Source organism: Apium graveolens, unplaced genomic scaffold, assembly GCF_009905375.1.
Source record: "Apium graveolens cultivar Ventura unplaced genomic scaffold, ASM990537v1 ctg3099, whole genome shotgun sequence".
Classification (NCBI taxonomy): domain Eukaryota; kingdom Viridiplantae; phylum Streptophyta; class Magnoliopsida; order Apiales; family Apiaceae; genus Apium; species Apium graveolens.
Genome location: NW_027417936.1, coordinates 69,763 through 83,164, shown reverse-complemented (window position 1 = coordinate 83,164; position 13,402 = coordinate 69,763). Strand labels below are relative to the sequence as shown.

Here is a 13,402-nt window from a genome sequence, read left to right as displayed (position 1 = left end):
GATTTCTGGTTTGCTCAAATCGAAGCCAACAAAACTCGCCGGAGCAGGCGAGTTTCTCGACCATTTTTCGGCCAACTCAGGGGTTATTAGAGTGATTTGATTGCATGGTTAAGTTCCTGGTGTTGTATAGATGTGATCTGGAGCTCTTGGTGGTGTGACGATTCCGGGAACGCCATCTCCGGCGAACCCCAATCGTTTCCCTGCGAGCCCTGTACAAATTGAAGTTTAGTACCTATATTATTGAAAGAGAAACAGTTAGGTCCCTGAAATTGGATTCCTGTTTTAAAAATATTTAAAAATAATAATTCCTATTTATTTTAATTACATAATTTCGATTCTAATTATTAAAAATCCTAAAAATTATTATTTTAATTCCAATTTTTTTTAATTCAAAAATAAATCTGAATTAATTAGTTAATTAATTTTAGTTAATAATTAATTAGTTAATTGATCAACTTATTCGAAAATTAATTGATTAATTGATTTAATTAATTATTAATTGATTTTAGTTATTTATTTAATTAGATTTAATTATTTATTTTTGATTTAAAAATTCTGAAAAATAATTTCGAGCTTTAAAATATTATTTCAAATTTTTTTCAAGGCTCGATAAATTATTATAAAATTATTTTGAAGCTAGATTCAGCCAATCGAGCTTTGTTAATTGTTTTAAAATGGTTCAACGGCCCGTTTAAATTCTGAAAAATATTTAAAAATTCATATTAAATATCCGAAAATCCTTTTAACATCAAATCTTCTTTGAAAAAGTATTTTTATCAAACACCTTACGTGTTATGTGTTATATGTGCATTGATTGACGTGTTAAATGCGTATGTATATATCATATGACTGTTTTGATTGTATCTTTCAATCCGTAACTCGGATTCGGGTAAAATGAATGGTAGATAGAAGCTTATATCGAATAGAATCATACGAGATGAGTATTGATAGATACTTATGCTATATGAGAAGAAGAGGCAAGGAGTAGGAAAGGGAAGTAAATAGTTGAGGAATATGAGATTGTGGTTGAAAACCGGTGAAGTGTTAGCAAGTTGAGACAAGACAAGTGTTCTAAACCTTCTCAATACATATTGTGAATAATTGATGGTCCTATTTTATGTTACAAGTACTTTAAAGCACTAAACCCTAAAACTTGATTCCATTTATTGATCTTTGAGCCGTGAGCCTTATTCTTGCTGAACCGTTGATTGTTGAATACCCAGATACGAACCACAGTTATACGATACTACTCCACAAAGATATACAAACTAAATACCGATCACTGAGCCAAAATTTGTTTAAACACTTAAACCTTTGTACCTTATACGTTGAAATACCTAATCCTTATAACCACGAAACTTTGATTCTTTTGTTATCCAATTCTTGTACAGGCTAATAGCCAATCCTTGTAATTATCATATTGTTCCCTTGAGAACCATCTTAAGCTTAAAACCCAATATTGTTTATGATTCAGGAGTTATTGCATATCATGCATACTAGAGATATCGAGAGTGGTGAGAGGCGACTCAGAGAGAGGCTCCAGGTGTTTCGGAGAGCAACTGCTGTGAAGATAGCTGAGGCTACTCATGAGGATATCACCCCTGACTTTCTTGTGGAGTGGGCTAAGTGGGTTCTAGAGGGGCTTGAGGAGATTGGAGGTCCAGATTTTCCATGAGCTAGAGATAGAGATGTTGATCAGTGTTGCTGTAATTGTTTATTATGTACATTAGTGTGTAGTGTGTATCAGCAGACTTTTGGTTTTATTTATAGACTATATCTGCTGACTAGTGAGTAGGTTTGTGGTACCCTTTTGCTTTTACTTTTGAAGCATTTTCACGCTTGTACTACCCAACACTTTGATCTATATATATATATATATATATATATATATATATAATCTAGTACCTTTTCATTTCCAACACTGTCATTTACATTACTGTACCTGTTTTATCATACTTTACTTATTGCCCCAGGTATAACTCTTGTGATACCATGTACCATACCCACTTAACTGTTTATATTCTATAAAGAAGAATGCATTTTACTTAGTCCAATTGTTACAATTGTTTTGAAAAAGAGATATTTCTGTTTTACAAAACAAAATTCCATAAAAAAGATTTAATTTAAAGGCTAAATATGTTGTTTGATTCTTCACTAGAAAATGCCTCCCAAAAGAAATACACGTTCTACCAACCAGAATGAAGAAAACAACAACAACAACCAAGATAAGAACAACCAGAATGCAAACCCAGGTCCCATAGACCCAACAGTAGCCCAGATTCTTGAGGTCTTGGCTCAACAAACAGTCCATCTGACTCAACAACAACAAAGACAGACTAACCCCCAGGTAACTTTTAAGACCTTTCGAGTGGTGAATCTACCGGAATTTAAGGGTTCTTTAGATCCAATTGAAGCGAGTGTTTGGTTAAAGGAAATAGAGAAGTCAATTGCTTTGGTTTAGGTAAAGGAGGAACAGAAGGTTGAGTTTGCAAATTATTATTTGAAGAATGAGGCCACCTACTGGTGGGAAACAGTAAAGACATTGAAACATATGCTATTACTTAGGAGAGGTTCAGGGAGTTGTTTCTAGAAAAAAATTTCTTCAGTTTGTTCAGGATCAAATGGAATTGAAGTTTTTGGAGTTAAAACAAGGGAATATGTCGGTAGTTGATTATGAAAGTAAATTTGAAGAATTGTCAAGGTTTGTGCCATCATATGTGGATACTGACAGGAAGAAAGCCAAGAGATTTCAGCAAGGTTTGAAGCCATGGATCAGAGGGAAGATAGCCATATTTGAATTTGATACCTATGCAGGAGTTGTATAGAAGGCCATGATTGTAGAAACGGAGGGTGAGATGTCACAGAAAGAGAAATAAAGCAAGAAAAGGAAGTTTGAAGGGAAAGAAGGATAGTCATAAACAGGGAAGTTTCCAAGTTTTAAGAAGGGCAAGTTTTAGCCAGGGAGAAATTTAATTTCAAGAAGTAAAATGCAGGCGACGGAGGTCAAGGCAACCGTCTAGTCAATGTCAATCAGCCAAATCAGTTAAAGCTAACTTTTCCAGATTGTCAAGTATGTGGGAAGAAGCACGGAGGAGTTTATAATAAGTTAAATGTAGTTTATTTCAAGTGTAATCAGAAGGGGCACTATTCAAGGGAGTGCCGTAACCAGCCAGCGAGAGAGCAAGTGAACAAAGACCAACCTACCCGCAATCCAGCAGTTAAGGTTCCAGTCATTGGATTTACATGATTTAAGTGTGAAAAGCCAGGACACATAGTCAGGGGTTGCAAGACATCAGCTCTAGTCAGTAATGCATTGAGAATTATGGGATCTACTCCAGTAGTGAATGAGACTCCAAGGGGTAGAGTTTTTCATATATCTTTAAAGGACGCTATCCAGGATACTGATATCGTGGCAAGTACGCTTAATCTGAATTCTTTATGTGCCAAAGTGTTAATAGATTCGGGAGCAACTCGATCATTTATTTCTCAAGATTTTGTTAGTAAGTTAAATTGTCCAGTTGAGTATTTAAATGAAATAATGACCGTGGATTTAGAAAATCAAGAACGTGTATATGTTAATCAAGTTTGTATGAACTGTGAAATTGAGATTTCTGGTAATAAATTTTGTATGGATTTGTTCCCTCTTAAGTTAGGAGAGTTTGCCATTACTTTGGGAATGTATTGGTTATCTAAGCATAATGCTCAGATAGACTGTCGTAATACGAAGGTAATTGTAAAGACGCCAGACGAGAGAATGGTAATATTTAAGGGTTAGAGGCAAGCAGAGAAGTTCTTAACGATAATTCAAGCTAAAAAGTTGCTACGACAAGGATCCGAGCATTTCATTACGTATGTGATTGATAGAAGTCAGGAGCCGAGTAAAACTTGAAGATATTCCGATAGTCAATGAGTTTCCAGACGTGTTTCCCGATGAGGTACCAGGACTTCCTCCAAATAAAGATATTGAGTTTGCAATTGACTTAGCATTCAGAACGGAACTAGTATCCAAGGCCCCGTACAGAATGGCGCCCGTTAAAATGAAGGAATTAGCAAAGCAGAAGATATACCAAATACAGCTTTCAGAACAAGGTATGAATATTATAAATTCTTAGTGAAGTCATTTGAATTAACCAATGCCCCAACAACATTTATGGATTTGATGAATACGATTTTCGTGGAATATTTGGACAAGTTTGTCATTATGTTTATAGATGATATTTTAATTTACTCAAAGACAGAAGAAGACCATGCAGAATATTTGCGGACATCTTTAGAAATCTTAAGGAAGGAAAAGTTATATGCTAAATTTTCGAAGTGCAAGTTTTGGCTACAAGAAGTTCAGTTCTTAGGGCACATAGTCAGTAATGAAGGGATCAAAGTCGACCCGACAAAGATTGAGGCTATTTCGAATTGGGAAAGGCCAAAAACACCAACATAATTAAGAAGTGTCTTGGGATTAGTGGGATATTATCGGCAATTTGTTCAAGATTTCTCGAAGATTGCGACGCCATTGACAAAGCTTACGTGGAAAAATCAAAAGTTTATATGGAATGATAAGTGTGAGGAAAGTTTCCAGGAATTGAAGCAGAGATTAATCACGACACCGATTTTGTCACTTCCAGATGACCAAGAGAATTTTGTAATCTATAGCGATACTTCTCATAAGGGACTAGGTTGTGTTCTGATGCAGCACAATAAGGTTATTGCGTATGTGTTAAGGCAACTGAAACCTCATGAGCAGAAGTATCCTACACATGATTTGGAGCTAGCGGTCATAGTATTCTCTTTGAGGATTTGGAGACAATGTCTATATGGGGAAAAAATATGAGATTTATACGGATCACAAAAGCTTGAAGTACATATTCACGCAAAAGGAGCTTAACATGATACAAAGAAGATGGTTATAATTGATTAAGGACTACGACTGCACAATTAACTATCATCCCGGTAAAGCAAATATTGTGGCAGGACGCGTTAAGTCGAAAAGAGAAGTTGAATGTGCTATCAATACCCAAGGAGATATACATGGAATTTCAGAAATTGGAATTGCAAATCAGAGTTTTCAAGCCTAATGAAGCAAAAATGTATATTATGATTTTTTAGCCAGAGTTGTTAGAGAAGATAAGGAAGTGTCAAGAGGAGATAATGGATCAGGACATCAACCATTTGGTAGGCGAAGTGTTATGCACACAAAAGGACGATCAGGGTATTCTTAGGTTTTCTTCTAGAATTTGGATTCCACCAGTAACGGAGTTGAAGAATGAAACTTTACAGGAAGCTCATAATTCAAGATATTCAATCCATCAGGAAGTACAAAAATGTATAGAGATTTAAAGAAGAATTATTGGTGGTCAGATATGAAGAGAGAGATTTCAGAATGAGTTACTAGATGTTATACATGTCAGAGGGTCAAGGCAGAGCACCAGAGACCCAGTGGGCTATTGCAACCATTAGAAATTCCAGAATGGAAGTGAGAGCACATTGCCATGGATTTCATAGTCGGATTAGCAAGGACAAAAGAAAATCACGATGCCATTTGGGTTATAAGGATCAAGCGTGAGAATATTCGCATTTCAATTTCTCAATCGCATTATATTGAGAAGATTCGGAAAAATTTATTTTTAAGAATTATTCTCCAGTAAGCACTCCTCTTGATCCTAGTATTAAAATCCTACCAAATACAGATCACAACTTGAATACTAAAGGGCTATTGGTAGTTTTATGTATGCCATGATTTCCTGGAACAGTTCAGACACTGGAAGTTATCTCCTGATATACCGTTTCTTCTGATATGCCGTTTTTTCTGTAAGTTGTCTGACTTTGTCAATTCTTCTATTTAAGCTCTGCTATAATTTTTTTTTTTGATATAAAAATGATCTTGAGATTGTGTATATATCTCAACCTCCGGTTTGATGGGTGAAGAAACAATATTGCATTAATAAGATTCTTTAAGATATTAGAAAGTGACTATTATTTATTCCTCCTGCATTAACCACCCGCTCCTTGGAAAAGGCCCTCACTTAAATGTTAATGTTGGTAAGTAATTCCATATTATTGCACTTTACGTAGACTTGTAATAGATATGTTACACACTAGTACATATCCTTTTTTAGCTAATAATAAAGGGCGTGAAGAGATTGACAGCTGAGCTTCTCTTGAGCCAACTAGCCAACTACAAAGGTGATTATAATCTTCCGTTAAAATGTAAAAGATTTTGTTAGACATGAAAGTAGATCCAGTTTCTATAGTATTCTTCCAAAGAAGAAAAAGAACAAGTTTGTGAAACAATAGAAAGAAATAATGTCCTTATAGACAATAATATTACGTTCCTTGGTGGGAGGTGTATGTACTGGTACACAACCTAAACAATAATCAGTCAGCAAGAAAACTTAAGTTTAGTATTATTTGACTTTTTTAACGTGCTGATGGTTAGAAAACCTAGACCTAGGTAAACATGTCCGATGATGGACAAAGCTAGGAAAAAGTGTTGTACACGGTATAGACAATTAAAGTTTCAGATTTATTTATTCTTTTTTATCTATAATTTGTCAAATATAGAATATTACAACTTAATAAATGACATTCCAAAACTTAACTTTGAGAATAAGTAAAATCAGTGAACTTATGCTCATATATTTCTATACAGTTAATTGATTGCAAATCTACTTATATCCGAATCAATATTCAGTTTAGTAAAATTAGTGAATAAAGAAAACTTATGCTATTATATTTCTATTCAGTTAGTTAATTACAAATCCTCTTATATGTGTATTAATATTCAGAGTAGCTTTGACAGTTTTATGATTTATCAGTTTTTATCTTTCATACTTTATTGCACTATCTTTTACTATATTTATCGGTTAATATTGTTATTTTTTGGCGAAATTCTAGGATTTCTTCACAATGTCAACTGTAATTAGGAAAGGGAGTTATGGTGCTTCTTTGTTTGTAGGTTCTCTGTAAAATAGTAGGGATTGCTTTCAAGCTGGGATCTTTCTTGTGCTATTGACTAATTTTATTCTTTTAGACCTGAACTATTTAAACAAGTCAAGTAATTTAATTCATTTGCAAATAGTATTTCTATGCAAATAATTTACGGTTTATCAAATGGTTTATATGAGCGCTCTTATTTTATCTTTTTTTAGCCACTAACAGTGTTATGATTTAATTTTTTTTGCTTTATTCCGGGTTTAAATTTAAAGTATGTTTCATTTTTTGTCAAGTCGAGGCAATACAGGAACCTGAGATTTGGACATCCAATCCAGAACAAATTCTACGATATAAAATAATCCCGATTTCGAAGAACTTTTCCTTGATTTAATGCATACAAACATTGGAAGTCATGGAAACTTGTATATATGTTGTAATTTATATATGTACTAGAGGTGTGTTTGATAATTTGAGGTGGCTTTTGGCTCAGTTGACTCGGTAGTAGGTTGGATAAGTATTGGAGTTGTGTTTGTAGTATTAGAGTTGCAGATTTAGTATTTGGATTGTGTTTTGGTAATATTGTGCATGGGTTGTTTCAATTCTTGAACATGGCAGATATTTTAAATTTAATATAATTCAATATTGCAGTTGCATATTGTAGTGTAGCTACTGTTGCATAACTAAAACACCACAGTGACATTAGTTCATGTGGGTCCCACTTATGAAAAATAATTCCAACATAATGTAACATTGACAAATTGTTACAAGTGATCATTATAGTGTTACATTAGTGGCCTATTGTAATACTTTTCTTTGTGTTACAATTGGTAGCTAAAGTGTTACAATAGGGAGCCTCATGTAATGCTCGCAAGTGTAACTTCTGCTAGTGTTACAATAGACCTATAATAATGTTTTTTGGGCCTATTGTAACAGTAAAAAGGCATTACGTCATGTCACTTATGGCGTAGTGGTGGTTTTATATATCAACCAACATATTTTTCCAACATAAACATAAGATATATACATGTGTTTATTACAAACAGTTTATAGGCCGTGTAAATACAATGAGTATTAGCATTGACTATTACTTTATAATACATAAAATTCATTCACTACGCCATAGATTGGATTCCGCAACCCCAAGAAACAGTAACTAAAGGCCAAAAAAGCGTTGCTAAAGGCCAAAAAAGGCTATGGTGACTCTTTTTTGGGGTTGTAATTTTAGGCATTGTCATAGAGTTTTTTGCAATCCCGGTGACAACCTATTGCAACCCTTATTTATCCGTTACAGAAACATGTTATTGCAACACCAATGGGGTTACAATAGGTCTTGAAAAGTGTTACAGTAGGGTTTCGGCTATCAGTACAATATTTGTGGGCCCCACAATATGGCCCACATGTGGGGTATCGATGCAACCTTTTTGGAACGCTTTTTAGTGTTTTTTGCAACGCTTTTTAGTGTTTTTTGCAACGTTTTAGTGTTTTCTGCAACGCTTTTTAGTGTTTTTTGCAACATTTACACTGATTATTAGCAAAACTAAAAAGACCTATTGCAACGCTTTTACAAAAAAAATGCAAGGAACTATTTATAAATTGGAATTCCCATAAATAAAACCATAATCTTAAAACTAACACAATCAACCAATCTACCAACCATAACATCAGTTATCCAAAATAAACACCACTACCTTCACCATCAACATACTACCATCCTTATACCACCAATTATCTACCAACCATAAAATGAAAGCGAAAGTTTTAACAAGTTAAAGTTACACACTTCAAAATATAAACATCGTAGTACTGAGAAAAACAAAGTAGAACGATAATACTTCAACTTTATAGCCAAACTGTAGACTATAGTCACGTAGGTCTAGACTGCAATTAATGGATATGAGATAGTTTAAGGTAATCTCTTCATAAGAAGACCTTCAAGGCAACCATCTCCTTTAATCCCATCTCGACTAAAAGCATACTCTCAATATTTCCTTCTCCAGTTAGATTACCCAAGTTTTGGACATGGTTGCTTAGTTTTTCCTGCTTTGCAAAAGAGATGCCCTAGAATTGAACACCTACCGGGAGCCTGAGTTCCAGAGTCATAACCTTGCATTTCTGCATTATGAGGTTCATTAAATGTGATCCAATACTTCACTCTGTCTCCGAAGTCCTTGAAACAGGTAAAAGCATAATTCTCAAAATCTTTTCTGCAAGCAAAATATGAGCCTTAGTATAAATAATTGTTTAGGTTTATAATGACTAATATATACATGATGGAGTTTAAATCACTTACACGATACGGTCACTTAACCATCCTTCATATCTATCTTCGAGCATCCGCAAAAGATCCCAGTGGTATAAAGTTACATAAGGCTGAATTCTTGACAGGAAGCTACAACAGACTCTTCAAAACCGCTGTACAGACTTAATAACACGAAAGTTCTTTGTATAATTTGCAGTTTTTACTAATTGACCTTTTTCCAGTAAATAATCTAATAGGTTGTTATAGTATTTCAATCCATCTGGATTTGGTTCTCCTGTTCCATCTCTATATACAAAATTGTAATGTTAAGACAGGGTATCGGCTTATCGCTAGGGGTTACACCATTTCATAGCGGCAAAGTTTCAGCTTACTCGGAAAGATTCTTGACCATGAAATTGAGAATCTGTAAGCATCCATTCCCATGTCCTTCATCAAGTCAATGTCCATCTGCAATGTAATTTAATATTCAGGTTATAATTTCTGTTTGGTTAGTTTAAGACGAAGGAAAGTTCAACTTTAACATAAAGTATGATATGACTAGTAGTATTATATAACGTTAGTTGTCAACACCTAAAGCTATTCATTCTTATCTTCAAGAAGTTGGTGACATGCTCTTTGACATCATTAGCTTTGGTATTATCCAAAAAATTCTATCTTCATACTAATCTAATGCAGTCGGAAAACTTTATCACTATAAGCTTTGGTTTATCATCTATTCTGAAAATTGACTGATAACTTGATCATTTCAATTCTGTAGTGATAATAATGTGAACAATGAAGTAACAAAGGAAGGTAGAAATTAGAAAGTAAATTAATGAGGCGGAAAAGGAAAAGATGATGATACAATAATCTAAAGTACATTAGAAGAAATAGTATGAGAATGATGAACCATAAAAGAAGTAAATCATCATTAGAAGTGTAAACTAACCTTAAAGCGATGGTAATGATTCACTGCCGTGTTTACATTGCTGAAGTCCAAAATCTTGCCTGCACAAATAATCTATGTCAAGCACAACCTAAGATAAACTATATCCTGCAAATTTCCCTCCTTAAGCCTCCAGATAGTTCCATAATTTTTGATGTTTTAGGTTAGTACCTGTTTGGCTAGCAAAGGTATCCCAAATGTTAGCACCCTTGTTTCCTTCATTCACGGCACCTTCAAACTAATAATACACACACATAAACCATTTGACATAACTAAATGAGCATCAAATTATAAGTTAAAAATGAAAGGCATGGAAATGAAGATACCTGATAAGAAGAAGAAGCAGTACCAAATATAAAGCCATTAGGAAAATGAGTTCGGCTGATTGACTCAGAACTCCAAACAAGACAGGCCAACATTAACAACAATATTAACAACTTGTCTGACATAACTTCTATTGCAAAAATCAACGCAATGCAAAACTACAAACATGTCTGTATATATTACAATTTACTGATATAATAGAAAATGATAGATTTATTATATATATCTTGAACAAAATTTAGCTTGCACTCCATCTAAAGATGCGGGGCATGATCGCTTCTTGAGTTCTTGTTGCGTAAACGCGCGTGTTTATGCACCAAAAAGATACGTACAAGATATATATTCACTGGTCATAGCGAACAAAACTGATATATAACAGCGCGTGCAAAATCGTTATAAAAGTTTTCTCATATTAGTATGTCACTTTCCAACCATTTGTGAATGTTACATTCAGTTTCAAACAAAGCATACTAACCTAACTACAACTATTATAATCCTTTAACAGATATGCTTTCTCTAGATTAAAATGTAACTAACTTATATGTTTTCCTATATTATATAAGTGTAAAATGTAAATATATATCTGGAGATACTTGGAGATGAAGAAAATCTCAAATCATGTCCCCTTGTATTATAGTTTAGATCAACAGATCACAAACCTCTTTACAAAGAAAAGACGGAGATTTAATCCCAGTGATTGTTGTTGATTTAGTCTCCAGTCTAGTCGTAATTAAATAATGTGCAAATATCGAACACAAAGATTTGGCAAAACTTGAGCAAAATAGAGCAACCAGAGTAGTTGACAACTAGTAGGTATGATGATAAAGCATTTGAAGATCCTTACACTGCGTACATGTCATCACCTCAACAGAAGGCAATATGGATTAAGCAATAGTATTGAACACATCGAAAGTGGCAGAGACGACATTTGATGAGTAGATTCAGGTTCCTGACAACCGCGTCCCTGTTGGCTACAAACAGATCCCACAGAGGCACATATAAAAGAAATAAAAGTTAGTAAACAATATAAAGCAGAGTCACTCATATGTCCAACACATATTTACTTCTTATGTTGCAAGAAGATATCAGAAATGTAGTCTGGAGGCAAAACAACAGTTGGAAACAAAAATTAAAGCTCAAAAGCAACTGATTTCTTTTCCGAATATATACATTATATAACTTTGCAAATCTCTTTGTCCACCCATCCTTATGTTCATATTTTCCTGCTGGAATACACAACTGAAATTAGACATCTCATTGACATGTATATACATCCAAGTAATAAGTGTCCTCAAGAACAATTAACACCAACTTTTACAATCATGAATTACAATATAGATGAGCAGAGAAATTATAACGCACCTTTGTTACTTTGTATCAGCAATCTTAATACTTAACCTCACATTTCTTCTTAAAAGCTGATTTAAGAACCAGCAAGCAAGCAATAAAAAGATCAGAACCAACTAATCCTCCCACCACAATAGCCACTATTTTTTGTGTGTTTTGCCCCATGCTTTTCCCTTTACTACTTCCTGTATCTACAAGTTTAACACCAACATATCATTATAATCAAAATAGTCATCCACAAATAGTTACATACATCTACTTCCACACACATATGACCCCCCAAGAAAGAATCTAATTCATAAACAAATCAATAAAACATTCCGCAAAAACTAAAATAAATGTATACAAATTAATAAGAGATCAACATTCATAAACTATAGATATACTAAATCTAACACTAAAAGATCTAACTCCCAAATCAATCCTATCACATACCCAAACAATAAAATGTAATATCTCGAGGTGTTATAAACAAAAAATACGTAAAGGACATATAAAGCTTCGCCTAAAATACCAAGCAAGGCGCGAAGCAATAAGTCAGTCATACTTCTTTAGCCTTGTACATTTTACACAAACCAGAACAAAAAGATAAAAAAACATTAAAGCAGCATAACAACATAAAACAAGATAAAACTGAAACTGAATTCTCCAATTTAACATCGCCTAAATCCTAATCAGCTTACGAACTCCACCCCCACACCCAACATTTCAGTAGCCCTAAATTATACAAACTAGTGTCCTAAAAAACATGAAAGACAATAAAACATTAAAGGAGCATAGACAGTAACAATGTAACACAAAGCCCAAAAAACCGAGTTCTCTAACTTAACATCACCTAAATCCTAATTAGCATACACACTCCATCTCCACCCCCAATATCTCGTTAGCCCCAAATTACACAAACCAGTGTCCCGAGAAAATGAAATACAACAAAACATTCAAAGCCACATAAATAGTAACAGAAACAAGAAAACACCAAAACCGAGTTCTCCAATATAACATCACCTAAATCCTAATCAGCTTACACACTGTATCACTGATACAGTGGTGACTCAGAGGGGAGAAGAGAAAGAGAGAGAGAGAGAGCCTGGAAGTGCGAAGTTGGGAGAGCATCTGAGCAGAGTATTTGAGTAAATCTATGATATTATTTTTGGACTGCTGACTGAATCCAATTTAATTAACAATCAAATCATGGGAAAATCAAATCTGATTCACTAGAGTCTGTAGAAATAAAACTGATTATTATGAAGAGAGAAAGTAGGGTTTTGAGGGGAGGGGCGTTCAATATTTTCCTCAAAGTTAGTAGGCGGTACATTTCCCGGTCACCAAATCCGTGTGCAACTGTTTCTATTATAAAAATATATTATTAATTTTAAAACACTTGTTTTATTTTTATTAAATATATTTAATTTACTTTTTTCATAAGTTTTTATAATTTTTTATTAACTAAAAAATTAATTGTTTCTCTCACAGCTGCCACATTAGGAGTATGTGACCCACTTGTAGAGACCCCGGTGATACGTCAACATAATATTAATAAAAAATTAAATATTTTTATTTATAATAGCCTTGACAACATTTTTTACTTCTTTGCTAACATAATTAAAATATGTTGT

General features: G+C 33.8%; 1 protein-coding gene across 1 annotated transcript; it reads right to left on the bottom strand.

Moving 5' to 3' along the window:
* Nucleotides 1–8,539: 8,539 nt before the first annotated feature.
* On the bottom strand, nucleotides 8,540–13,062 carry LOC141700928 (putative beta-glucosidase 41). The gene is made up of 7 exons (XM_074504578.1): nucleotides 10,442–13,062; nucleotides 10,287–10,353; nucleotides 10,119–10,177; nucleotides 9,562–9,637; nucleotides 9,394–9,473; nucleotides 9,221–9,300; nucleotides 8,540–9,134 (listed from the first exon to the last, which is right to left on the bottom strand). Exons 1-7 carry the CDS (start codon nucleotides 10,562–10,564, stop codon nucleotides 8,933–8,935), a joined length of 687 nt encoding a protein of 228 aa, XP_074360679.1. The 5' UTR covers nucleotides 10,565–13,062; the 3' UTR covers nucleotides 8,540–8,932.
* Between the last annotated feature and the right edge of the window lie 340 nt (nucleotides 13,063–13,402).